At 45.9% G+C, this 26727-nt stretch overlaps 4 protein-coding genes and 1 pseudogene across 4 annotated transcripts; 4 read left to right on the top strand and 1 right to left on the bottom strand.

Moving 5' to 3' along the window:
* The first annotated feature begins 208 nt into the window (after positions 1 to 208).
* Positions 209 to 1559, top strand: LOC148773769 (putative protein FAM90A2P). The gene is made up of 3 exons (XM_088832672.1): positions 209 to 285; positions 406 to 511; positions 1044 to 1559. The coding sequence occupies exons 1-3, from the start codon at positions 209 to 211 to the stop codon at positions 1557 to 1559; spliced, it is 699 nt and encodes a 232-aa protein (XP_088688798.1).
* Positions 1560 to 5358: 3799 nt separating this feature from the next.
* Positions 5359 to 5527, bottom strand: LOC148773768 (small EDRK-rich factor 2 pseudogene; annotated as a pseudogene).
* Positions 5528 to 7169: 1642 nt separating this feature from the next.
* LOC129549196 (protein FAM90A5-like) lies at positions 7170 to 9127 on the top strand. The gene is made up of 3 exons (XM_088832671.1): positions 7170 to 7360; positions 7789 to 7894; positions 8426 to 9127. The coding sequence occupies exons 1-3, from the start codon at positions 7221 to 7223 to the stop codon at positions 9125 to 9127; spliced, it is 948 nt and encodes a 315-aa protein (XP_088688797.1). The 5' UTR covers positions 7170 to 7220.
* A 3271-nt stretch (positions 9128 to 12398) lies between these two features.
* On the top strand, positions 12399 to 15415 carry DEFB108B (defensin beta 108B). Its single transcript, XM_088832670.1, has 2 exons — positions 12399 to 12456; positions 15252 to 15415. Exons 1-2 carry the CDS (start codon positions 12399 to 12401, stop codon positions 15413 to 15415), a joined length of 222 nt encoding a protein of 73 aa, XP_088688796.1.
* A 5820-nt stretch (positions 15416 to 21235) lies between these two features.
* LOC148773766 (beta-defensin 109-like) lies at positions 21236 to 26417 on the top strand. The gene is made up of 2 exons (XM_088832735.1): positions 21236 to 21476; positions 26198 to 26417. Exons 1-2 carry the CDS (start codon positions 21386 to 21388, stop codon positions 26401 to 26403), a joined length of 297 nt encoding a protein of 98 aa, XP_088688861.1. The 5' UTR covers positions 21236 to 21385; the 3' UTR covers positions 26404 to 26417.
* Positions 26418 to 26727: the final 310 nt, after the last annotated feature.

Raw genomic sequence — 26727 nt, 5'->3', positions numbered from 1 at the left:
AAGGTCTGGGCTGAAATCTGGAGACGGTTCCTCTCCTTGTTGACACTGTGCCGAGCCATCTCTACAAAGGACGGGGAACCTGGGGAGATAGAGACAGGAGCCAGGTCCTCAGGGGCCACACTCAGGGGTTCACACTAGGCCTTGAAGTCACTAAGGAGAGTGGGGAGCACACACAACTTTGCACCTGACCGGCCCCGAAGCCATAGAGATGGAGAGACAGGACTTCCTGGAGACCCTGAAGGGGTCTCTGGAGTCGGGGAAGGACATGGGGGCGTCTGCCCAAAGGCAGAGGGATTCAGGTCTGGTGTCACCCCCAAACTAGGAAAGGGGCTGGGTCACAGCACCGTTGGTCCCAACTGTGACAGGGACACTGGGTTTCTGACACTTGGCATGTTTGTGTTGCAGGAAAGAGGAGCAGCAGAGGAAGCTCCTGCAGCGATTTCCCAGGAGGCCCCGCGGTCAGCAGCCGCAGAGCTGGAAGGAGGAGCTGGAGCCCGGCCACTGGCTGAGGGTCAGTCTCTGCGGGGCCCTCTCTTAATCGACTGGCCTCAGTCCTGTCTGTGGGAGGAAACCGTTCACATTCTTTCCTGACCAATGTCATCATTTATTTTTCAGATGCCATTTTTCACGGTGCCTTTGATTTTGCATTCTTACTTGTATGTCTGCCAAGAAGTGGGCAGGAACATGGAAGAGATTTTATCAGTAGCTTCCATAGCAGAATCCTTTAAGTTAAAACAGGAATCTATACATTGGGATTCATCCTCCTTTCACTGGACATGAAAACTCATTTTGCCATCAAGGCGTCTGCAAAACAACAATCTGTGTACAGTCTTGAGAAGGTATATCAAAAGCTTGCTTCCCCTTACTTAACAAGAGACACTGTTAGAACATTTCCATTTGCCATTTGATGTATAAATGGATCCAGGTCACACAAGCACACTGATGTTGAGTATCTTATCACATAAAATGAATTTCTGGTAGGTGTTTTACTGGAGGGAGACGAGATTCTCACACTTGGCCTCATGTGTGGTCTTCTCCCACAGCACCCAAACATGCCCCTGCTTATCCACACATCCAGGAGGAAATCCCTCCAGGATCTGGATCACCCAAGAGGGTCACCAACCAGGAAAGATGATGTGAAATGCACCCTCCCCGCAGTGCCTCTCATCGGCAGGAATTTGGTCCAGGCCTCCAAGGGCAGCATCGAGGCTCCAGGCAAGAGATCTGCTCAGACCCCCACCCTGACATGTGTGAACCCCCCAAAGAAACCTAGACTCCGCCCCGTCCAGACCCCTCAGCAGAGCACTCCGACAGCAGATCTGGGGGCCTTCCTGACTCTGCCTCCTCCACCCAGCACAGCTGGACGTGGACGGAGAGTGGCAGCCCGTGTGTCCAGGAAGACGCCTGCCCAGGGGCAACGCTTTGACCGCCAGCCTCCAGTGGACAGATCTCCGTCCAGGAGCGTCCTTGCCGTGTCCGCAGCCCACCCCCCGCCCATCCTCCGCGGCCCGGGCCAGCCTCTTAGGATGCTCTTCCTGAGAGAAGGCGAAGGCTGCTGAGCTGCCGGCACATGGCGCCCCGCTCTCCGCGGCCCGCGCAGCGGCCAGCCCCTCCTGCTCGGAGCCCGGCCATGAACCAGGAGCCCGAGGGGCACGCTGTACCCGGGCCCCGGAGCGTCCTCTACGATGACCTCCAGGTGTCCTCCTCCGAAGAGAGTGACTGGGACGAAGACACCAGTGGCACCTGAGACTCGTCCTCCCGCGCCCGGGGCCCTGACGTGACTGTGACGCTGGGGGTGGGCTGGTGTTCCAGGGAGCGGCTGTTCCCGGTGGAGCAGGACTCCCCAGCCTGGGGGGCCAAACAGCAGTGGGGCCGGACCACCCTGGGGACACACAGCTGCACGCTCTGCACTGTCTCCTCGTGGAATCCGAGTCTGCAACATGGCACTCATCCAACTGAATGTCAAGCCGTCAGCCTAAATCTATTATAAGTAATTGCGGCAAATTCTAGGAGTAACTTTTAACCATTGTGTAGATAGGGAGTGATGGTAGTGTCTGTAGTTGATGGTTGCACCTGTATTTAATGGTAGCAGCTTTATAACTTTTGGAACCTGCCTGAAGGGCCTGCCTCTGCTCTGCAGAAGGTCAGCCGCGTCCTGTCCTGAGATAAGTCTAGTAGAGGAGTCTTTCACTATAAATCACAGTGGGGAAAATTCCTGTGCCTGTGCTTATCAAGTTTCATTAAATGTTACTATAAAGCTTTGATTTAAAAAGTTTCTTTCTGTGTGTACAGAATAAATAAGAAAAATTACACAATTTCTCAAGAGATGTAGAAAGATCATTTGGTCACATTCAACATCCTTGTCAGGCAGGCCCTGCACCCAGCCCCAGCAGGGCCTTCCTTCTACCCTAAATCAAATCACCAATAGGTGAAGATCCATTTTATATGTATATATAATTACATACTGCTGAATTTAATATGCTAATAGTTTATTATTAAGATCTTTTGAATTTATGCTCATAAGGAAATGTTTGATTTTGTTATTAGGTATTACTTGATTTTGTTATCATGTAATGCCATGCTTAGTGCTCAGTCATGTCTACCTCTTTTGGACCCCATGGACTGCAGTCCGCCAGGCTCCTCTGTCCATGGGGATTCTCCAGGCAGGAATACTGCAGTGGGTTGTCATGCCCTCCTCCAGGGTATCTTCCCAACCCAGGCATTGAACCCAGGTCTCCTGCACTGCAGGCAAATTCTTTACAGACGGAGCTTCTAGGGAAGCCCTATTATGGAATACTGGCATGGAAACCTATTTGGAATAAGTTGCCACCTTGCTTTTTAATGATAATTTTGGTAGGGTTGATATAATGTCTCCCACAAATTTTATAAAATTTACCAATGAAAACATTTCTATTTTAATAAAGTTTTCCCATATAAAGCATTTTGTTTGTGGTTTTTATTGCTAAGCCTTAAAGATCATCTTAATATTATTTTTACTCAAGATAGATCTTGTAATTGAGGGGAAAGAGGAGCATGGGAGGACTTGATTAAAAACACAGAATTAGGGCCTCTCAGATGCCCGGGGCCACTTATGCACGCTAACAATGTACCCGTGTCAGGCCCCTGCATGGAGAATGTGGTCAGCCTGTGTCCTGCCTACAGCCACAGGAAGCCCCAGACTCACCTCAGCCCTCATACATAGGTGCCCTCAGCCAGCTCTTCCTCCAGAACCCAAGGAGTCCAGACAGCAGGCTTCTGAGGGTCTCAGCGGAGGACAACAAGCCAGTGTCAGCGAGTGTTGCTCCTGGGCCGACAGGGGGCAGCAGAGGCCACCACAAGTGGTTCTAGAACTCCCTGACCGACCAGGCACTTATCTACACTTGCTCAGGCTGAGGGTCACCATCCCCTTGTGTCTCAGTGAAGTGAGCCAAAGTCGCTGTTTCCAGTGGATCTTCCCAACCCAGGGATTGAACCCAGGTCTCCCACATTGCAGTCAGATTCTTCACCAGCTGAGTCACAAGTAATGCACTGAGGCATGGATACTTTAATTTTTAAGTGTTTATGTTTCTAGGGTATCACTGGGTTACAGTATTACATGTTTCATTTGTATAAAACTAGATTTCAACTCTGGTATAAAGCTGCTGCTGCTGCTGCTGCTAAGTCACTTCAGTCGTGTCCGACTCTATGTGACCCCTTAGACGGAAGCCCATCAGGCTCGGCCGTCCCTGGGATTCTCCAGGCAAGAACACTGGAGTGGGTTGCCATTTCTGACAAGCGCCAAAAACCAAGAAGTTTTTTCTTTTACCATCCTGTGGACCTATTTTACTGGTGCCCTCTGACACCCACTGCTCTGTTGTGTGAACGTGTGTTTATTTTTGTGCAATTTGCTGTCTCTTAATAAATTTTTTTTACTAATTCACTCTTTTACTTTGTATTTAGTGTTCCATATATGAGTGAATTTATAAGGTATTTCTCTTTTCTGAAAGTGTCTATAAGATGTTATTACATCAGAGGTGATACTTAACCTTGATTGGATTAATAAAACCTCATCAGAAAAAAGAAAAAAAAAAAGGAAAAAACCCGCATCAAGGTCATGTGACCTGAGGGTAGTATAAAGTCAGCAGGAAAGGGAAGTTTCCTCCTGACCCTCTTCAGCCACCCTGGAAGCTGCATCTCCTCAGCTGGAGTGTCCGGCACTCATGATTCTGAGCATCTGCTGAGAGACTAGAGGCTCACAGCTGAATTTCAGGTAGTGTGGTTTAAATTTGGTGTTTGGCTAGTCCCTCAGGGAAACAGGACAAGAGGGAAATTGTGTAGTGATGTGGCTTTAGGCAGCTGGGGATCGATTCTCTAATTTCTTTAGAATTTTATTCTAATTTTTATTAATTTTGGTATTATCCCATTATAATTTTAGTGAAGTTTTAGGTGCATAGCCATACATTTCAGCTCCTGTGAACACACACCTTCTCAGCACCAGAAATGCAGTTTTCCTCTGTTACTATTTGCTGCCGCATTTTGTCTGAGGCTTCTCGTCTGATTTCCTTTATTCACGTCTGTGTATCTTTGTATTTGCTATCATGTCAACATTGTCTTCTTTAAACTTCTTTCTCCTTTTCTTTTCATTTGTCTTTTGCATTCCACACATGAGTGAAATTGTGAATTATTTCTTTCTCTTAACATGTCTTCAGATGTGGTTAGAGCAAAGGTAATAGGTGATGTCACTTGGCTAAGAACCTCTCGATAAGGTCATGCGACCTTGGAGCAGCCTCAGGTCAGCTGGGAAAGGGAAATTCCTCCTTGATGGGTCTTCAGTCACCTTCAGAGCTGCATCTCCCTCAGTGAGGGCATTCTTCCCCACCTCTCTGATCATCTCCAACAGAGAGGAGTAGCACAACTGGATTTTAGGACACTTTGCTTTTGAAATCTGGTGTTCGGCATATCGCTCAGCAAAAAAGTCCACAGTAAACTTATGTAGTGATTTGGCCTGGCAACAGGGGAAGATGTGTTTAACTTTAAATTTTATTTTTTAAATTGAGTTAATGTTGATGTTAATATTAGATGTTTCATTTGTACTTTTTTTTTTTTTTGCAATTACAAAGTTAATTTTAAAAGGTTGCAGTGAACCCCACAGGAATAAAAAGACTGGGAAAGGATAACCCCCTCACCCTCTGGGAGTGGCCGAAAGGGAGAGCGGCTGCCTGCGGGGCAGGAGGCACAGTAGGGACCGCTGCAGACTCCGGGCAAAGGGAGCGCCATCGGTCCTGGGGCCTGTGAGCACTGCAGCGGGAAACTCCAGCGTGGGGGGACTGGCTTCAGGCACACAGCAAGGGCAAGAGGGTGGCACATGAAGCCCCAAAGCTACTTGGGTTCCACCTTCCCTTCTGCCTTCTTCAGCTTCTGCTGCATGATCTGCGTGTCCCTCTGTTTGGGGGACAGTCGCCCCATCAGCTCAGTGCTTTCCCTTAACCGAGTTGCTCTGCTGTTTCATATTCTGGCGGGCAAGCTCCTGCTGGTTACCTCGCGTCATGGTGGCTGCAGCGACTCTGCCCTTTTGTGCATTATTACATTTCAGCTTTTTGAGCCTTATTCATGCTCACCACCCAGATTTTCCTCGGTCTCTGTCACTACACATTTGACCACCGCTGCTATCCTGCCTTCTCCCCTGAAGCTTCCTCCCTCAGTTCAGTTCAGTCGCTCAGTCGTGTCTGACTCTTTGGGACCCCGTGGACTGCAGCACGCCGGGCCTCCCTGTCCATCACCAACTCCCGGAGGTTACTCAAGCTCATGTCCATTGGGTCGGTGATGCCATCCAACCAACTCATCCTCTGTCATCCCCTTCTCCTCCCGCCTTCAACCTTTCCCAGCATCAGGGTCTTTTCAAGTGAGTCAGTTCTTCGCATCAAGTGGTCAAAATATTGGAGTTCGGCTTCAGCATCAGTCCTTCCAGTGAATATTCAGGACCTGTCTCCTTTAGGATGGCCTGCTTGGATCTCCTTGCAGTCCAAGGGACTCTCAAGGGTCTTCTCCAACACCGCAGTTCAAAAGCATCAATTCTTCAGCACTCAGCTTTCTTTATAGTCCAATTCTCACATCCATACATGACTACTGGACAAACCATAGCTTTGACTAGATAGACCTTTGTGGGCAAAGTAATGTCTCTGCTTTTTCATAAGCTATGTTGGTCATAGCTTTTCTTCCAAGGAGCAAGGGTCTTTCAGTTTCATGGCTGCACCCATCATCAGCAGTGATTTTGGAGCCCAGGAAAGTAAAGTCTGACACTGTTCCACTGTGTCCCCATCCACTGGCCATGAAGCGATGGGACCGAATGCCGTGATCTTAGTTTTCTGAATGTTGAGTTTTAAGGCAACTTTTTCACTCTCTTCTTTCACTTTCATCAAGAGGCTCTTTAGTTCTTCTTCATTTTCTTTGAAGAGAAATATCTGGGCAGGAGACGTCAAACTGTCAGAAACCTGGTCACGATCTCATGATCTCCATTTAGGGTCCATAGGGCAGGGATGTCTCTGTGTCTCTGCATCAATATGACCATTTTTTCTCTCTTTTCCCAGAGGAAATCCAAACATTAAGATTGAGGAGAATCTCCAGTAGGTGTGGAAGATGGTTGGTCATTACGGATGGCTGAGAGCCTGCCGACTCTTTCAAGACCAGAAAGTGAGGAAGCAAAACGTGGGACCTGGGAGGCAGACGGCTGCCGCACCACAGGAGACAGACTCCATGGTGAGTGGAGGCTTGGACCCGCAGGGAATCTGTGGGTGGCATGGACTGCGGAGACAGTGTTTAGACCTGGAATGTTCCGGGTCCATAACTCACTAGTGCATTCCCATCCAAAGACAGCTGCCTTGACCTCCCTCCCCAGTAGATCAGGCCATTCAGAGACTGGGAGGAACCACCTGGGCTCCTTGGGGTTATGTCTGGGCTGGCTTCTTCCAGATCTTTCAATGGGGCTCTTACTGTTCACCTTAGACCGCCAGCCCCTCCTCCTCTGATGCTCTTGACGAGGGCTTTGGGAGCCACAATATTGTACATATCCCGGCACCTGAGGGACCGCGTCCTTTCTCCAGAACCAGCATTCAGCCTTGCATTCACTCTGGACTCGTGCCTGTGGCTTCTGCTGACTCACTGACCTGCTTCTCCTCCACCCACAGGTGAAGTGTAAGGACTGTGGAGCCTTTGGGCACACAGCAAGGAGCCTCAGGTGCCCCATGAAGCGCTGGCAAGGGGCGCTGGTCCCCCTGCCCTTGGGGTCCAGACTCGGGAAGGAGAACCTGGCCTGGAAGCTGCAGGACCCACCGACCCCAGGGACCCCAAACACGGCTGCGAGAGAGGAGGAGGAAAGGCAGAGGTGAGCGGCAGGGAGGTGGGACCCAAGGTCTGGGCTGAAATCTGGAGACGGTTCCTCTCCTTGTAGACACTGTGCCGAGCCATCTCTAGAAAGGACGGGGAACCTGGGGAGACAGAGTCAGGAGCCACGTCCTCAGGGGCCACACTCAGGGGTTCACACTAGGCCTTGAAGTCACTAAGGAGAGTGGGGAGCACACACAACTTTGCATCTGACCGGCCCCGAAGCCATAGAGATGGAGAGACAGGACTTCCTGGAGACCCTGGAGGGGTCTCTGGAGTCGGGGAAGGACATGGGGGGTCTGCACAAAGGCAGAGGGGTTCAGGTCTGGTGTCACCCCCAAACTAGAAAAGGGGCTGGGTCACAGCACCGTTGGTCCCAACTGTGACAAGGACACTGGGTTTCTGACACTTGGCATGTTTGTGTTGCAGGAAAGAGGAGCAGCAGAGGAAGCTCCTGCAGCGATTTCCCAGGAGGCCCCGCGGTCAGCAGCCGCAGAGCTGGAAGGAGGAGCTGGAGCCCGGCCACTGGCTGAGGGTCAGTCTCTGCGGGGCCCTCTCTTAATCGATTGGCCTCTGTCTTGTCTGTGGGAGGAAACCGTTCACATTCTTTCCTGACCAATGTCATCATTTATTTTTCAGATGCCATTTTTCACGGTGCCTTTGATTTTGCATTCTTACTTGTATGTCTGCCAAGAAGTGGGCAGGAACATGGAAGTGATTTTATCAGTAGCTTCCATAGCAGAATCCTTTCAGTTAAAACAGGAATCTATACATTGGGATTCATCCTCCAAAACTGGACATGAAAACTCATTTTGCCATCAAGGCGCCTGCAAGACACCAATCTGTGTACAGTCTCGAGAAGGTATACCAAAAGCTTGCTTCCCCTTACTTAACAAGAGACACTGTTAGAACATTTCCATTTGCCATTTGATGTATAAATGGATCCAGGTCACAAGAGCACACTGATGTTGAGTATCTTCTCACATAAAATGAATTTCTGGTAGGTGTTTTACTGGAGGGAGAGGAGATTCTCACACCTGGCTTCATGTGTGGTCTTCTCCCACAGCACCCAAATATGCCCCTGCTTATCCACACATCCAGGAGGAAATCCCTCCAGGATCCAGATCACCCAAGAGGGTCACCAACCAGGAAAGATGATGTGAAATGCACCCTCCCCGCAGTGCCTCTCATAGGCAGGAATTTGGTCCAGGCCTCCAAGGGCAGCGTCGAGGCTCCAGGCAAGAGATCTGCTCAGACCCCCACCCTGACATGTGTGAACCCCCCAAAGAAACCTAGACTCCGCCCCGTCCAGACCCTCCCGGAGAGCACTCCGACAGCAGACCTGGGCGCCTTCCTGACTCTCCCTCCTCCACCCAGCACAGCTGGACGTGGACGGAGAGTGGCAGCCCGTGTATCCAGGAAGACGCCTGCCCAGGGGCAACGCTTTGACCGCCAGCCTCCAGCGGACAGATCTCCGTCCAGGAGCGTCCTTGCCGTGTCCGCAGCCCACCCCCCACCCATCCTCCGCGGCCCGGGCCAGCCTCTCAGGATGCTCTTCCTGAGAGAAGGCGAAGGCTGCTGGAGCTGCCGGTACAGGGCGCCCCGCTCTCCGCGGCCCGCGCAGCGGCCAGCCCCTCCTGCTCGGAGCCCGGCCATGAACCAGGAGCCCGAGGGGCACGCTGTCCCCGGGCCCCGGAGTGTCCTCTACGATGACCTCCAGGTGTCCTCCGAAGAGAGTGACTGGGACGAAGACACCAGTGGCACCTGAGACTCGTCCTCCCGCGCCCGGGGCCCTGACATGACTGTGACGCTGGGGGTGGGCTGGTGTTCCAGGGAGCGGCTGTTCCCGGTGGAGCAGAACTCCCCAGCCTGGGGGGCCAAACAGCAGTGGGGCCGGACCACCCTGGGGACACACAGCTGCTCGCACTGCACTGTCTCCTCGTGGAATCCGAGTCTGCAACATGGCACTCATCCAACTGAATGTCAAGCTGTCAGCCTAAATCTATTATAAGTAATTGCGGCAAATTCTAGGAGTAACTTTTAACCATTGTGTAGATAGGGAGTGATGTAGTGTCTGTATTTGATGGTAGTGTCTGTATCTGAACATTTGGAACCTGCCTGAAGGGCCTGCCTCTGCTCTGCAGAAGGTCAGCCGCGTCCTTTCCTGAGATAAGTCTAGTGGACTCTGTGGAGTCTTTCACTATAAATCACAGTGGGGAAAATTCCTGTGCCTGTGCTTATCAAGTTTCATTAAATGTTACTATAAAGCTTTGATTTAAAAAGTTTCTTTCTGTGTGTACAGAATAAACAAGAAAAATTACACAATTTCTCAAGAGAATGTAGAAAAATCATTTGGTCACATTCAACATCCTTGTCAGGCAGGCCCTGCACCCAGTCCCAGCGGGGCCTTCCTTCTGTCCTAAATCAAATCACCAATAGGTGAAGATCCATTTTATATGTATATATAATTACATTCTGTTGAATTTAATATGCTAATAGTTTATTAAGATCTTTTGAATTTATGCTCATAAGGACATTTTTGATTTTGTTATTAGGTACTACTTGATTTTGTTACCATGCAATGCCATGCTTAGTTGCTCAGCCATGGACCTCTTTTGGACCCCATGGACTGCAGTCCGCCAGGCTCCTCTGTCCATGGGGATTCTCCAGGCAAGAATACTGCAGTGGGTTGTCATGCCCTCCTCCAGGGTATCTTCCCAACCCAGGCGTTGAACCCAGGTCTCCTGCACTGCAGGCAAATTCTTTACAGACTGAGCTACTAGGGAAGCCCTATTATGGAATACTGGTATGGAAAACTAGTTGGAATAAGTTGCCGCCTTGCTTTTTAATGATAATTTTGGTAGGATTGATATAATGTCTCCCACAGATTTTATATAATTTACCAGTGAAAACATTTCTATTTTAATAAAGTTTTACCATCTAAAGCATTTTGTTTGTGGTTTTTATCGCTAAGCCTTAAAGATCATCTTAATATTATTTTTACTCAAGATAGATCTTGTAATTGAGGGGCAAGAGGAGCATGGGAGGACTTGATTAAAAACACAGAATTAGGGCCTCCCAGACCCCGGGGCCACTTATGCACGCTAACAATGCAACCGTGTCAGACCCCTGCATGGAGAATGTGGTCAGCCTGTGTCCTGCCTACAGCCACAGGAAGCCCCAGAGTCACCTTGGCCCTCATACTTAGGTGCCCTCTGCCAGCTCTTCCTCCAGAACCCTAGGAGTCCAGACAACAGGCTTCTGATGGTCTCAGAGGAGGACGACAAGCCAGTGTCAGTGAGTGTTGCTCCTGGACCGACAGGGGGCAGTAGAGGCCACCACGAGTGGTTCTAGAACTCCCTGACCGACCAGGCACTTATCTACACTTGCTCAGGCTGATCGTCACCACTCCCTTGTCTCTCAGTGAAGTGAGCCAAAGTCGCTCAGTTGTGCCCAACTCTTTGGGACCCCATGGATTGTGTAGTCCATGGAATTCTCCAGGCCAGAATACTGGAGACGGTAGCCTATCCCTTCTCCAGTGGACCTTCCTTACTCAGGAATCGAACTGGGGTCTCCTGCGTTGCATGCGGATCTTTACCAGCAGAGCTATCATAGAAGCCAGCTTGCCTCTCAGCACAGTTCTATTTTCAGGTAAGTGATCTTACCATTTACTTAAGCACTGAGGTTAAAATTACTGGCTACTCATATGTGCCCACTTTCATTATAAACATCATCATGGCCCCATGCTTTGTCTCTCAAACATTCTTGCTCCTCCCTCTCTATACACACACATTGTTTTAGTCTGGAACCTCAATTAGTCTCTACTACTGCAAGAGCCTTCTTCCAAGTAGATTGCTCTGTCAATTTAATTATTCCCCTGGCCAGTTGTCTTTAAAAAATGGACTCTAACTTGGCACAGATTAAGGTGGCAATTTACCTTTGTGTGCTGCATACAGGCACACACAGACACATCCATACACACCTGTACAAACACACAGAATGTTGTTGCCAGTCATAAAAGCCAACCATGAGATTTACTCAGACAAGAGCACTTGGAATACTCTAATGTAAGAGCTAGAAATGAGCTGAGAGATTATCTAAGGTGACATTTTCCATTGAGTATTCCAGAATACTCTCCAGAATTGGTACCTGGGAAGTTAAAAATGCAGTCTAGGCTCCACTGCACTCTACCAAACTAAAACTTCCTGGACTGGGTCTAGGTATCTGCATCTTGGAGCAGCTTTCCCAGTTGTTTTCATGCGTGATTGAGTGTCTCCTGATCAAGGTACACAGATCTGAAGCTATGCAGTGCTGCTGAGACTCCAGGAAGACAGCTTTCTGCCGGTGTCTGGACCTCTAGTGAGGGGCTGCCCTAGAGACTTGGACCTGAACCCTGAGCTCCTGCCTCCATGTTCAGAGGTATGTCCATTTCCCTGCCCCACCAGCATCTGACCTGATGAGGTTCTGACAGTAAATGACCACAGGATTCAACTTCCTCCTCAGCCCTGAGGAGCAAAGCGTGATCTCAGCAACAAGCTCACACCTCACTGGGAGGCAAGTGTCTGCTAAGCAAACTCACATGCGTGTCATGAGTACATTGTGAGCAGAGCACCGTGGGCTTTCCGACCCGGAGGGAGAAGGCGATTGATCGTGAGGATGGCTCGTAAAGCCTGGGGAGAGCTCACTAATGTCTAGTCACTGGCGAAACCAGCCCACTCACTGTACCTGAGTACAGACGGCTCCTCGCCCAGACCCTTTAATCTGGAGCCAAAGCACTTGTAGCTCCTGTTCCCATTTAACACGGTTTTCTGGCCCAAAGAGTGCGCCCACAGGCTCCCAATGCTCTGAGTGTCCCACGAAAGGAGGGTTCTCCGGCTTCCTGCCAAGGCCGCTCTGGGCTCAGAACCGCTCTGCGCGGAGCCCTAACGAGGCGGAGGAGCGCGGACATCCGGCCCCGACGGCCCGCTGGCGCTGCGGCGGCGGACGGAAGCGTCCTCTGCCTCCTGGAGACGAAGCCAGGCTGTCTCCTCTCTCCAGCCATGAGCACTGCTGTCCCCGCGTTCACCATTCTCTTCTTTATGAGCCACGTTCCACCAGGTAACAACAACAAAACCTTGCTGACGCCTTGGTAAGAGTAGAGGCCTGAGACCTTGAGCGGATCCAGTGATCAGAGCAACGTCACCATCACCTCTGCCTGAGGAGGGTCTCGTGGGAAACCTGGACAGACCCGCAGCCTCCTGACTCAGTCGTTCCCCCAGCGACTCTCAGTGAGATGACGTGAGGTCAAGGGCGTTTCAAGGGCGTTTCAAGGGCTTGAAAGAAACCCTCCAGCACTGAAGGTGAATTATTTAGGCAGCTTTACTAGCAGTTTCTAGATCTAGGTAACAAAAAAGAAGGCATTACTCTGCTAACTTTTGGTCTCCAAAACTCCACTACTTGCAGCAAAAATTAGAATCCTTATACTTATGTGAGAGCTATGCCAAAGCTACAGGGGCCTGGCAGGTGGATAGGTGAGGGTCTCCTTGAAAGACTTACTCTGAGTCAGTGTGTGTATGTGTGTGTGCTTAGTCTGTGTCTGACTCCCAAGAGACCTCTAATCCATTGCCCCTTAACACTGCTGGTCTCCTGGCTTGATGATGTCTCCGAAGCCTCCATCCCAATCTTGGGCTTCCTCTTCCTTTTCAACATCTGTTGTTCTGGAATAGAACTTAAACACAGAGATGAAGATGGCACTGCAGTGGGGTCTCTCCACCTGCATGCTGTGTGGTATGCCAACACCCATCACAGGGGCAGGCACAGATGTTTATCTCCAGGATGTGTTGATCTAAGGAGGGATCAACAGGATCCTCCGTCAACAGGAATGTCTTGTCTTTTCCTGAGAATTCAGGGTCTCAGGGTTGGGAAGGAGTCTGAAGGTACACAGACGGGTGAATGTGGACAGTCCTCATATAAGGAGCTATAATCCCAGCCCTTTCATTCATCTCAGATCCCTTGTGGAGTGTGAGGCAGTGGATATATTTCACAGACAGGCAAAGTGCATGTGTGTGTACACACACACATCCAGAGAATGTTATTATTCTGGGAGTAAGGAAAAATGCAGATGAAAACCTTGAATACACAGCCTTACTTAGTACTAATCTGAGCCCATAATTTTCCTTCCAAAGCCTGCTCCAACCATCAGATTCTTTGAGGCTTTAGTGCCTTGAGCTCTCATCCCCTGGGACACTTACTCTGTCTTTATTTCAGTCATGTTTTACTTACCTCTGGCTCTCACTACCAAACCTCTTCTTCATCCTCAGGCCAACACTCTATTTTGAGAGCTAGTTGACTCTTCCCTGGACTGTCTAGCCACCAAGATGACTCAACCATGGTATCTTGGAAGTCAAGGGCCATCATATCTTTTTTTCCTTTGGAAGTCTGCTCCCCAGTAAGGGCCTCCCATTCAGTGGATGCATTGTTTTGTGAACGGTAAAGAGTTAAATTCAATTTAATACATTTGACTTTACTTTGAATTCAATGGACTTTTGTTGAATTGCTACAAATGCCCTACACTGATTTGAAGCTATTCAAGAGTTGGCTTTTGTGTTCTGGAATAGAAAAATCTAGAAGTGCTGGTTTTGAGACCGTTTTTAATGCCAGCAAAGAGTTTCAGAAGCTGTCTTGGGAAAGGTGCTCTTTGTTACATATGGAGACTGCTGAGATGAAGCCGTTTTCGAAAATGAGCCCCTCATTGTGTGTGACCCATCTCCAGAACACTAACATATTAGGATGTCAGTCAAATACAATTCAATGTTTTCAACAAGCATGTGTGTTCAGCCCTTGAAAGTGAAAGTCGTTTAGTTGTGTCTGACTCTTTGTGACCCCATAGACTGTAGCCCGCCAGGCTCCTCTGTCCATGGAATTCTCCAGGCAAGAACACTGGGGTGGGTAGCCAGTCCCTTCTCCAGGGGATCTTCCCAACCCAGGGATCAAACCCAGGTCTCCCGCATTGCAGGCAGATTCTTTACCATCTGAGCTACTAGGGAAGCCCAAGAATAATGGAGTGGGTAGCCTATCCCTTAAGAACTCTTATTGTTTGCAATGAATCCTGCAGCAGGTTGCAACCTGGAAGAGCAGCACCAGGGAGAGAAGCAGTGAGTGCCCCCTCATGATGCAAGAAATGCTGACGTGGGCTCTGTCTGCACATTCCATATGTAGGAATATCGTTCCCTTCTCCCAGAAGTATATCCTCTCTAATAATTTCCTTGTGTACATTATCTTTTGGATCTGTATTTCAGTTCCACTTTTGAAAGATACACAAACACACAGAAAGACAGCTTTCTCTAAAAAGTTTTTTCTACTTTAGAAAAATGAGCAATACAAGACTCATAACAAATAAAAACTGACTTCTGCCATCAGTGTCAGGAGATAACAGGTAGTGAGAAAGACGGGAGGAGCTTTGATGTGTGTGAGCCCCTGAGCGAGAGCAGGGCTCCCCATGGGCAGTCTTTCCTTTCTTAGATGCTCTCAATCTTGCCGGATTTTACAAGAATGCCCCAAATCCAAATTTTTTGTGTGAAAGCAGATTTTTAAGGGGCTCTCCCAGGTACTCAGTGGTAAAGAATCTGTCTGCCAAACCCTGGGTTGGGGAGATCCCTTGGAGAAGGAAATGGCAACCGACTCCAGTACTCTTGCCCGGGAAATCCCATGGACAGAGGAGCCTAGCAGGCTGCAGTCCACGTGGTCGCAAAGAACTGGACACGACTTAGCAACTAAACAACAAATTTTTAAGAAAATCGAGTAACAATGAAAAATCCATACAAGCTTGTTTCCAGATATTCCTTCACCGCATGAAATTCAATAAAATTTAAGGAGACCAGTAAACAGTAACCATCACCCTCTTCTCTGTGCAGGCAGCACCAGCTTCAGGGAGGTCTGTGAGCGTCCAAATGGGTCCTGCCAGGAATTCTGCCTCGACTCAGAAATTCATTCTGGGCGATGTATGGATGGCCGCCCATGCTGCTTGCCCTTGGTGAACGTCCCTGAAGTCGACCCCACTACACCCAGGGTGCACTGAAGTCTTCCTGAAGCTTTTTGTTTATTTGGATGTTTTATTCTCACTCTCCTGAACTTTCACTCTTGCTTCTCTGTCTTTTGTTCTCACAGGGATTCTTAGTGAGTTCTCAATAAATAAAGAATCAAAATTTGCAAACACAGAACCTGTTTTAAGAATTCTATGATATATCCTCACTTGGCTGTGGTTTGGTTTCCATCTTTTTATCTGGCCTGGATGAGCTCCAGTTGGGGGGCGGGAACTTTCTCTCACCTCCTGTTTTCCACCTGGCCCTGCAGCCCTCTGCCCTTCATCTCGGGGGACGAATCCCCTTCCACACTTGGAAAATGCACCGCTTCACTCCATGCAGCCTCGTGGGGTCTCCCTTCCTGACAAAAGGGCAGCTCGCAGGAAATCTTCCCGGACATCACCAGCAAGCTGAATCACGGACAGAATGACACCCAGATAAAAGACAAGTTCTTCTCACACCCTTTTCACAGCCAGTGCTCTGGGTCCCTCTTTTTCCACATTCTCAACAACACTTTTTCTCTTTTATTTTTTGACAATAGCCATCCTAACAGACGGAGAGGAGCCTGGTGGGCTACAGTCCATGTGGTCGCAAGAGTTGGACACAACTTAGCGACTAAACTACCACTACCATCCTAACATATAGTTTGATTTTTTTTGCATACATGACACAAACTTTTAACATCTATTCCCTTATCAATTTTCAATTATACACTAAAATGTTGTTAACTATACACAGCAGGCTGTCTATTAGCTCTCCAGAACTTATTTACCTTATAACGAAGCTTGTACACTTTGACCACCCTCACCCATTCATCCCACCCCCAACAACCATCAATATATTTGGGGTTTCTATGAGTTTGGATTTTTTTTTAATTCCACATATAAATGAGATCATATGGTATTTGTCTTTCTCTGACTTAATTCAGTTAGCATACATTATCAAAGTTCATCCATGCATTTCCTTCTTATTTTTTAATGACCAAACAATATTCCATTCTGGGACACCTTTTCATTTATTTCTGCTTTCTTCAATTTCCTTTATTATTGTCTTATATTTCCAGTGTATAGATGGTTCAATTCTTTGGCTAAATTTGTTCCTAAGTATTTTATTGTTTTTGATGCTATCACAAATAAAATTGTTTTCTTAATTTTTCAGATAGTTCATTTTTAGCATATAGAAATGCAACTAAGTTTTGTATGTAGATTTTGTATCCTGAAACTTTAATTCATTTATTAGTTCTAACAGTCATTTATGGAATCTCTAGGGTTTTTTATGTTTAAGATCATTTTACCCTAATGAAAACAGAGGCAATTTAAAAAATAAAGCTACCATATGATGCAACAAATTTTCTTCTGGGTTTTTTTTTTGAAGGAAACAGAAACACTAACTCAAAAAGATATCTGTACTCCAATGTTAATTGCAGCATTATTCACAATAATCAAGATATGGAAAACTTAAGTGTCCATTGATAGATGAATGAATAAGGAAAATGTGATATATATATTAATATATAATGAAATATTAAAGGAAGTCCTGTATTTTGTGACAACATGAATGAACCTTGATGGCATTATGCTATGTGAAATAAGTTAAATTTTGTATGATCTCATTTATACATGGAATCCAAAAGAAAAAACAAACCAAAAAAACAATGAACTCATAGATAGAACAGATTGGTGGTCATTGGAGTGAGGGTGTTGGAGGTGGGTAAAAAGGGTAAAACGGTCAAAAGGTACAAAGCTTCATTATAAAATAAATCCTAGGGATCCAGTGTACAGCATGGTGAATATAGTTAATAATACTGTATTGCACATAGTCAGGCATTCTGCCTTGACTCAGAAATTCATTCTGGGTGATGTTCAACACTTCAATACTTGAAAGTTGCTAAGAGACTCAATCTTAAAGTCCTCATTCCAAGAAAAAATCTGTAATCACGCTTTGTTGCTGTTCAAGCTTCCCTGTCTTTCACTATCTCCTGGAGCTTGCTCTCCATGCTTTTTGATGGATGCTAATTAGACTTATGGTGGTGATCACTTCAAAATATATGCGTATATTAAATCATTATGTTGTACACCCAAAATGAATATAATATTGTATATCAATTATATCTCAATAAAAACATCATTTCTTTTTCAGTAATAACTAAAATATGAGGACAAAAATTCAGTAACTATATAAAAGTCCTGGGCAATACTAACAACCAGCTGAATCTAATTAATATTGTTTAAAACCTTCCCTCAACAACAGTAGAATAAACACTCTAAGTATGCATTTAGAGATGTAAACTGTATTCTGGGCCACAAAATAGTTTTGATAAACACAAAATTATCTAGATCACACAAAATATGCTCAATAACTTTACTAGAATTAAACCAGAAATCAATATTCAGTACTTGGGAAGTTCCCATATATTTGAAAATCAAACAGCTTCTAGATAAAAATGAATAAGCATTCGACTTAAGTAAAAATAAAAATATGATATAACAAAATGTGTGGAATAAAGCTACAGTAGCATTTTGAAATAAATTTATAGTATCCGAATGTTTATATAGTCAAAGAAGATCATATTCAATCTAAAATAAATAAAGGAGGAGATTAATGTAAATAATAAAAGAAATTAAACAGAAAATCAATAGAAAATAAAAATGGAATCAAAAGCTGGTTCTTTGAAACGATGAATAAAATTTACGTGTCTTATCATTCTGATCTGAGAAAGAGAGCACACAGATTACCAATGCCAGCCATGAAAGTAAGCACATTAGATCCTACAGATATAAGGTGAACAACCAGACATTATTAGGCATAGCTTTACGTACATAAATCCAACAAGATCAATGAAAATGGGTGAATTCTTTGAAAGAAACAAACTACCAAAACCTCACTTAAGTAGAAATAGATAAGAAGAGAAGATAGACTATAAGGACAGAAAGAGAAGATGTAGTCAGGGGCTGGGAACAGGAGAAGTCGGACACAGCAGAATATGACGGGAATTTTGCAGGTGATAGAACTGGTCTAGGTATTGATTGTGGTGGTGGTTATACAGCTATATGCATGTTTAAAAACTCATAGAAATAAGCTAAATTTTAATGTATAAAATTCTGTTGTGAAAGACACATCTCAATATATCCGACTTAAAAGACAATGCAAATGTCAGTTCTGTTCCTTTCTTCAGCTTTTATAGCTCCCTTTGACTTCTAATAGCTTGTGGCTTCTTTTCCTCAGGCTTTAATGTCAGGATAGAATACACTTACGAGAACCTGCTATATTCCTCCACCCAGAACACGGCCTTCCTGAGTAACCACGGCTTCCACCCCCAGAACGTCCCTGTACCTTTGAGACCTGGCACCACCATGGGGACAGGTAAAAATCTGGAGAAGTTCCAGTCATGCAGAGAAGTCTTCATCATCATCTCTTACAGTCTGAATTACAAAACGGTGGGCCCTGATACTGAGTGATGGAAAAAACCCTGTCTGGCTCTGCTCCTGATGAGTTCATATAACCCCAACTTTTACCTGGGTTCATTCAAAGTCAGCTCCCATCTGATAACCCTACAGCCAAACCTTTGCCCTAAGGAGTGGTCCTAAAGTAGAAGAAAAACAACCCTGCATGAGGACTTAGATACTATAAACCAGACCTCTCACCTGGAGATGCTTTTCTCCCCAGCACACAGTTGCCAATGTCTAGAGATGCTTTTGGTTGTGACGACCAGAAAGATGCTACCAGCATCTACTAATAGTAGCCAGGATGCTGCTAGACATCTTACAATGACAGAAAGGACCTCAAGACAAAGAATTATCTGACCCAAAGTATCAACAGTGCTGAGGTTGAAAAACTCGGCTACAGGCTCTGACACAATGATAAGAACCAGAAACCAGAAGGGGGTAAATATCTTGCCTCAAGAGCATGTTGTAGCCTCCCAAGAAAAGCCCTAAATAGGTATGAGGCACCCACCCACTCCCATAACTATCCTTCAGAATGGCGAGCCTTTAATTGATGGGCAGGCAGCATAGGAAAGTGATTCTTAGATACTCCAGCATAACTGATAGCATTTTTCACTCTTACGTATTGCTTCTCTCTCGTTTTTGCTTCTAAGTCCTTTTCAGGGTCTGACCACCTTCTGGCCCAATTATGATCAGATCCCACTGCCGGAATGAATCATCCCCAGCTCAACATCCCTTCCTGTATTTCACTCTGGAACACAGCTTCCCTAGTGACTTAACCTCTAAGAAATGCAGAATGAGTTTACAACATAATCACTTGAAACATCTGCATGTTGAAAAAAAATCTGACTGCTCGAACTTTCTAACATTGCATCCACTGTGGCGTCATTTCCCCAGAGTCTCTTTGTTCCAGTTGCCCTCTCTGACACCACGCTTCCCAGTAACTCGGGGACCAGGAAGGTGCAGATCGCATTTCCCAGACTCCTTTGCCAATTGGCTTCAAGGATGGACTCTCCAGGGAGAGCTGGAGCTTGTAGAAGGGGGATGGACTTCCTCCCTCACTTTTGCCCCTGTCACTGTTGCTATAGCAACAATGGCTTGCATCCAGGAGCAACGGTGGCCTCCTGGGTCCACATTCTCATGGCACTACAGAACCCATCTCATAATGTCCTCAAGCAGGTGTCCGCAACAGCTAGTCGATGCCCCCTCTCATAGACCTGAGGACTGACTCCGAAAGGTCTCCCCTCAGGTCTGCAGAGGCACCAGCACAGCTGGGCAGCATGCCCCTTCCTCCGAGGCCTGAGGACCACAGGCGTCCTCCCCTGGCCCCTGGCTTCTTCCACGTTGTTGTCTCACTGAGGGGTGATATCCACTGCCTGCAGTTGCTTCTGGGTTCCCTTGGCATTCTCTCTGAACAAACCCTGATGTAAGTCCCCTCTGTGAACCAAGGCACTACTCTGTTCTCATCGGCTGGATCCTGATGATAGAACTGTGGCCGCTATTGATTCTCCTGCTGCTGTTACTGGTGCTATTGCTGTGTCGTCCTGGAAATCCAGGAAACAGTCTAGGTGCCTGCTAAGTCTCTTCAGTCACGCCCAACTCTTTGCAACCCTATGGACTGTAGCCCGCCAGGCTCCCCTGTCCATGGGGTTCTCCTGGTCTAGTTACTTCACAATAAATGGACCAAAGGTAATGCAGGCAACATTTTCTCCCTGAAAACTGGTACATCAAGTAGGTGAAAAATACATTAAGACTGTAGAGCGGGCTTCCCTGCTGGCTCAGTGGTAAAGAATCTTCCTGCCAATGCAGGCGACATGGCTTCAATCCCTGATCCAGGAAGATCCTATATGCTGCAAAGCAACTAAGCTGCAACTATTGAGCCTGTGCTCTACAGCCCAGGAACCACAACTTCTGAGCCCACTTGCCCCAGCTTTAAAAGCCTGAGCACACTAGAGCTTGCACTCCTCTGAAACAAGAGAAGCCATTGCAATGAGAAACCTCCACAACATAACTAGGGAGTAGCCCCTGCTTACCACAACTAGAGAAAAGCCCGCACAGCAACGAAGACCAGCACAGCCAAAAATAAATAAATAATTTTAAAAGACTGTAGAACAACTAAAACAGCAATTTTAAAGGCAAAATGTGCAAACACTTTCAATTCTAGACATTATAAATGCAAAACAGAACTCAATTTCTATTTTCCATGTAACATAAAGAGGAACTGACTACGTCTTCATTGGCTGACTGCTAAAGTCATCAATCCCCTGCTGGGAGGGTGTCCCCATAAGGGAACACAGCAGACAGCTTGGATATCCTGAATCTGGGAAACCCATGGCATCAGCTTCTGCTTTCTCATGCATTGAGCTTCCACCACACCATGTACTTTTTTCCCTGGAGATTTCCTGTGAAAGATTGAGTTAACTCTCTTTTGGATAGGCTCTACTAACCATGGAAAAACCGCAAGCCCAAGGGACACCATAAAAGGCCACGGACCTGCCCGCCCAGCGACCGCCAGCTGGAGCCATGCTGCCGCTCCTTCCCTCCAGCTGCTGTTCCCCCGTGAGGACCTGCCTGCTGCTTTCTGCGTTATTCTTCTTGACCATCTTATCCCCAGGTAAGGTTTCTGATTGCCTGGGCCCACAGATCAGAAAGCTTTTGGGAAGGTCAGACAAGACTCTGGAATCAGTCTCACAGATTCATAAGCCTAATAGGATGACAACAGCGGAGGACGGTAGAGAGACCATTCCTTCGCCGTTAGCCAAATGGATGGCGTCACAGTCGGCTTTATCCTTCCTTTGTAGCTTGGGATGTCTAGGTGAGGCTCAGTGACCCACTGGCAGGCAGGGAGATCGGAAAGGACTGGGTTCCATCAGCATCTATCGTTACATCTGTTCAGTAGGTCAGAAACAGATGGACAGAGAGCTAGCGACAGGAGTTAGTGCAGAGGGTGCGTCCCGGGGAGCTCTGTCCTGTAGGTTTGCCTCCTGAAGGAACTGACAAACCAGCGTAATAATGAGCACAACTCTCATTATGGGAGAGGTGTAGCCATGCTTGTAGAAGTAGGGTGAACATTTTTAAAATCTGAACTAGACATCTTTGGAAAGTGAAAGAAGCACTTGCCACTGTATCAGAACTAAGGCATAACCCAGTCCTGTCTCACTTAAACTGGCCACTGGGCCATGCTGTGTAAATGGCATAGACCCAGGAGAGGGTTTCAAAAAGAGAATTAGAGTCCCTAGGGCTGCAGTCCATGGGGTTGCATCGGACACGACTGAGCGACTTGACTTTCACTTTTCAGTTTCATGCATTGGTGAAGGAAATGGCAACCCACTCCAGTGTTCTTGCCTGGAGAATCCCAGGGACGGCGGAGGCTGGTGGGCTGCCATCTATGGGGTCGCACAGTCGGACACAACTGAACTGACTTAGTAGCAGCAGCAGGGAGGGATTAGGAGAAGGCAATGGCAACCCACTCCAGTACTCTTGCCTGGAAAATCCCATGGACGGAGGAGCCTGATGGGCTTCAGTCCATGGGGTCGCACAGAGTTGGACATGACTGAGCGTCTTAGCAGTAGCAGCAGCAGCAGGGAGGAATTACTGAGAAGATCAAGCGCTGGTCCACATTTTAGGAAGGGCTACTGCTGCTGCTGCTAAGTCACTTCAGTTGTGTCCGTCCGACTCTGTGCGATCCCACAGACGGCAGCCCACCAGGCTCCGCCGTCCCTGGGATTCTCCAGGCAAGAACACTGGAGTGGGTTGCCATTTCCTTCTCCAATGCAGGAAAGTGAAAAGTGAAAGTGAAGTTGCTCAGTCATGTCAGACTCCTAGCGACCCCATGGACTGCAGCCTACCAGGCTCCTCCATCCATGGGATTTTCCAGGCAAGAGTACTGGAGTGGGGTGCCATCGCCTTCTCCTTAGGAAGGGCTTCTTATGTTAAACAGCATTGCACAGAGTAGGTACCTCAACATAAATCTGGAGGCAATTAGAAGGATAACAGAGTTTGGAATACTAATGCATGTGCAACGTGGGAAGAAAATGATTGGGCTGGGAAATGGAGACAGTCACATGAAATGTGAGACTCTGTGACCTTAAATTCTTAGGGCAAAGAATAAATGTAAGACCTTTGAGAGGTGCCCGAAAGACTGTAAGACAAACCACCCACGCTGTGGCCATCTCTGTGGCCCCACTCCCCCTCCCTTGTGGTAGGTCCTTACACCTTTGGATTTTAGTTAATTAGCTTTCTTTGAGAACCCAGATCACTGAGGGGCTCTTAAAAATGTGATCTATAAATTCCTGGATGGCTCAGATCGTAAAGAATCCACCTGCAATGTGGGAGACCTAGGTTTGATCCCTGGGTTGGGAAGATCCCCTGGAGAAGGGCATGACAACCCACTCCAGTGTTCTTGCCTGGAGAATCCCATGGACAGAGGTGCCTGGCTGGCTACAGGCCATGGGGTCTCAAAGAGTCAGACATGACTGAGTGACTAAGCACACACACATAAATTACTCAGCTTGCTTTCTTTGTCAAGGCAAGAATATATTTCTTTGCTCATATGGGTGATTCCCATACCTTTAGTCTGTGAAAGTCCAAACATGTTATTTTTCCATTAACTTGTACTCACAGTATCTTGCCTTCCTAGTCTTCCTTCATAATAAATTCATTTACTATACACAGTCTGCTATGTTCTTACGGTCTCAATAGAGAATGTGTTTCTGCAGCCATCCAAAGCTACCGCTGTAAACCTCTTCCCTTCTTTTCTCAGTTCCTGGATTCCAGTCTTAACCAAACAGCAATGTGCAAAACCCAAGAGTCAGTCCCTGTGTTAGGATTGGTGATCACAGCATTGACCTTCCAGGAAACCCTCCACCTACCCAGTTGACCAATACAGAGGGCCCACTGCTCAAGTTTCAGTTCACAGACTTTTTTCCTTGAAGAAGGAAGTATTTTAGGAAATCAACCTATCATTTTCAAGGATAGAAATATTTCAAAGATAGTCTTCAGGATCCGTTTATTTCTACAATAGCAGTCACTTGAGAGCACTAAACCAGTGTAATCTCGGCCAGAGTTTAAATCTTTCTTGCAACCTGATCATGTTTGGTTTGTGTCTTTCAGTTATTTCTCAGTTTCTGATGCATTGATGGTACCCTGTGATTTCTGGCGCCCCTACACATTCTTTCACAATGTTACTTATATCGTTCCCATGGCAGCTGGGGAGATTTTGAAGGAAGGGCTCAAGTAATCATTGACTTTCCTTCTTATGACTTATGGCATGGCTCAAAAATTTCAGAACTATATTCATATAATATTGACTGGACAGTCTTCTCTTTATGATTTTCATGGGATTGAGGCTAGTATTTTACTATGAAATCTGGATTTTTTGTGTGCAGACAAACTTTAACTTGGTTAAGGTAATACTCTTCCTATTTAAAAAATAATAATGTTTATCAGATGTCAATGTTGATTTTCTTTTCCATTCTCCCCTTCAAATACATATTTAAGTTACTTGATCAAGTGGGAATATTGTCTATGTGATTCTATTACAGTAAACAGGAACATCACCACCAAATTTTAATCAGAAAATTTTGACTTATCATTCTTAGCTAGGAATGGCTTCGACAGGCAAGTATAAAACAATTAATGTGATGATACTAAAAACTATCTTATTTAATAGACTCCATCCATTAGTAAATGGACCTTGCATTATTTCTTGAGTGGTAAGATCTTGACTCTACGAAAATTCTCAACACACAGGTGAGTTCAAATGAAGCTATGAACTGTCTGTTTCCTAACTCCAGCTCTACGTGGATTTTCCACTAGAAGGCCAGTTTATTTAGCTCTGCCATTAGAGAGCTACTTAGTAAATTAACTTTTCTACTGTATAAGTTACCAGGAGGAAATAATGGTCTGACACAATGACCAATTTTCAGCTTTCTAATACCCTTATACTTTTTAAAGATATAATTGAAAGGATCATTTAGCATGTCCACAAATTTAAATTTCCTCTGATATACTCCATGATGAAAATTTCTTTTTCCCTTGAGTTAGGTAGATCATATCTAACTTGGAAAGAAAAAATAAATTCTACTTTCTGAGCTGACTGAAACGTGAAGAGATTGGAAGTTTTTCTATTAGTTTAGAATAAACCGGTACCACATCTGAGTGGCCTTCCCAAGTGGTGCTAATGGTAAAGAACCTACCAGTCAATGCAGGAGATGTAAGAAACACTGGTTTGATCCCGGGGTCAGGAAGATCCCTTTGAGAAGGGAATGGCAACCCACTCCAGTATTCTTGCCTGAAGAATCCCACAGACAGAGAAGCCTGGCCCTCCCATAGAGTCATAAAGAATCGGACACGACCGAAGTGACTTAGCACACGGCACATCTGAGTATAACAGAGTTGTTTTTCCTGAAACTTCCCCCATCCCTTATCTAAATGGACTGGAGGAGGTGAAAATGCCAAACATTTTAAAAGAAGCATAAGCACAGAGAAGCTGATGGAAGAAAACTGCAATGTTAACTATATGAGTCTGCAAGCTTCCTATGACCTACAACCCCACAATGATCTTGATCCCATTTAATCAAGATCATCTCATTTCTTATTAAACTTATTTTTTCCCAATATGTTCCATTCACATAGGTCTTTCTGTTCTTCAAATAAACTAAGCAAAGGACCTTGCTCCCTATACACCTATCAGACCTTCACGTGGATAACTACTTGTCTGTTTCATTTTCATCATTCACATCTCAGTTCAAATGGTATATCCTGAGAAAGCCTTTCTTGGTCCATTTTATCAACTCCATCCTCCAGACTATATCTGGCTTATTATTGTATTCTAACTATGTAACACTTTGTGAAATTATCTTGTCATTCTATTTTGGTATAGTAAACTTTTCCTCACTGAATATAAGTTGCTGTGAGGATAAGAAACATTTCTGCCACTTTCACTGTTCTATTGCTAGTACAAAGAAAAATGCCCAGTGAATAGAAGACCCTCAACAAATACTGGTTGAAGATCCATATAAAGGAGTAAAATAATAAGGACATTGTGTATTTAGAACATACATTTTGTCCACCTCTTTGTTGTTTCACTTCAACACTTACCAAAGTTATTTTTGAAGCTTAAAGATATAAGGAAAGGAGGGGAGTTTTTCAGTATTTTGGCTCTTGGGTGAAAAGGAGCTAGTGAACGTGATAGAGCAATTGGATGGACACTTTGTCCAGTTTCTTTCCTCCATGTAGAAATACTCATGCTAGAGCTCATCTAATCTCACACCCAGGTTTACAGGTTTATATTCCCTTCATGGGCTAATGATTTTAATGACTCTTCTTCTGCAGTAAGAAGTGGTATGGGTTCTGCGCGAAACCACTGTTTGAATCTGGAAGGCATTTGCAGAAGAGACACCTGCAAAACAACAGAGGATATAATTTCCTACTGCCAAAGAAGGTGGAAATGCTGTCGCTCATGGTGGATTCTTATGCCAGTTCCAACGCCCGCTATCTATACAGATTATGTAGAACCCGTTAAGCCTAAGATAAAATGAAACTTGGAAAAGCATAAAAAGTGAATCATGTTTGTGTCTAAAAATTTTAGAATATACACATTAAACACTGCTGGCTTTATTATCAACTTCTATCATCCCTTGTCAATAAAAATAAATAACTATATATTGATTTCAAATCAACCTGAATACTACTTCTTTGAAACTCATTTCAATCCAAAAAAATCCTCTTTGCAAGTAAGAAAGATTGAGATTGACATACATACACAACAGTGTGTAAAATAGCCAGTGGAAAGTTATTAGAAAGCAAAAGAAGCTCAACTGGGTGCTCTGTGGTAACCTAGATGTGTAGGATGGGGGTGAGGG

This window comes from Moschus berezovskii, chromosome 26, assembly GCF_049115385.1.
Source record: "Moschus berezovskii isolate FMDL1 chromosome 26, NW_MosBer_1.0, whole genome shotgun sequence".
NCBI lineage: Eukaryota > Metazoa > Chordata > Mammalia > Artiodactyla > Moschidae > Moschus > Moschus berezovskii.
The sequence above is the reverse complement of the archived record's forward strand: the minus strand, read 5'-3'. Positions and strand labels throughout refer to the sequence as shown.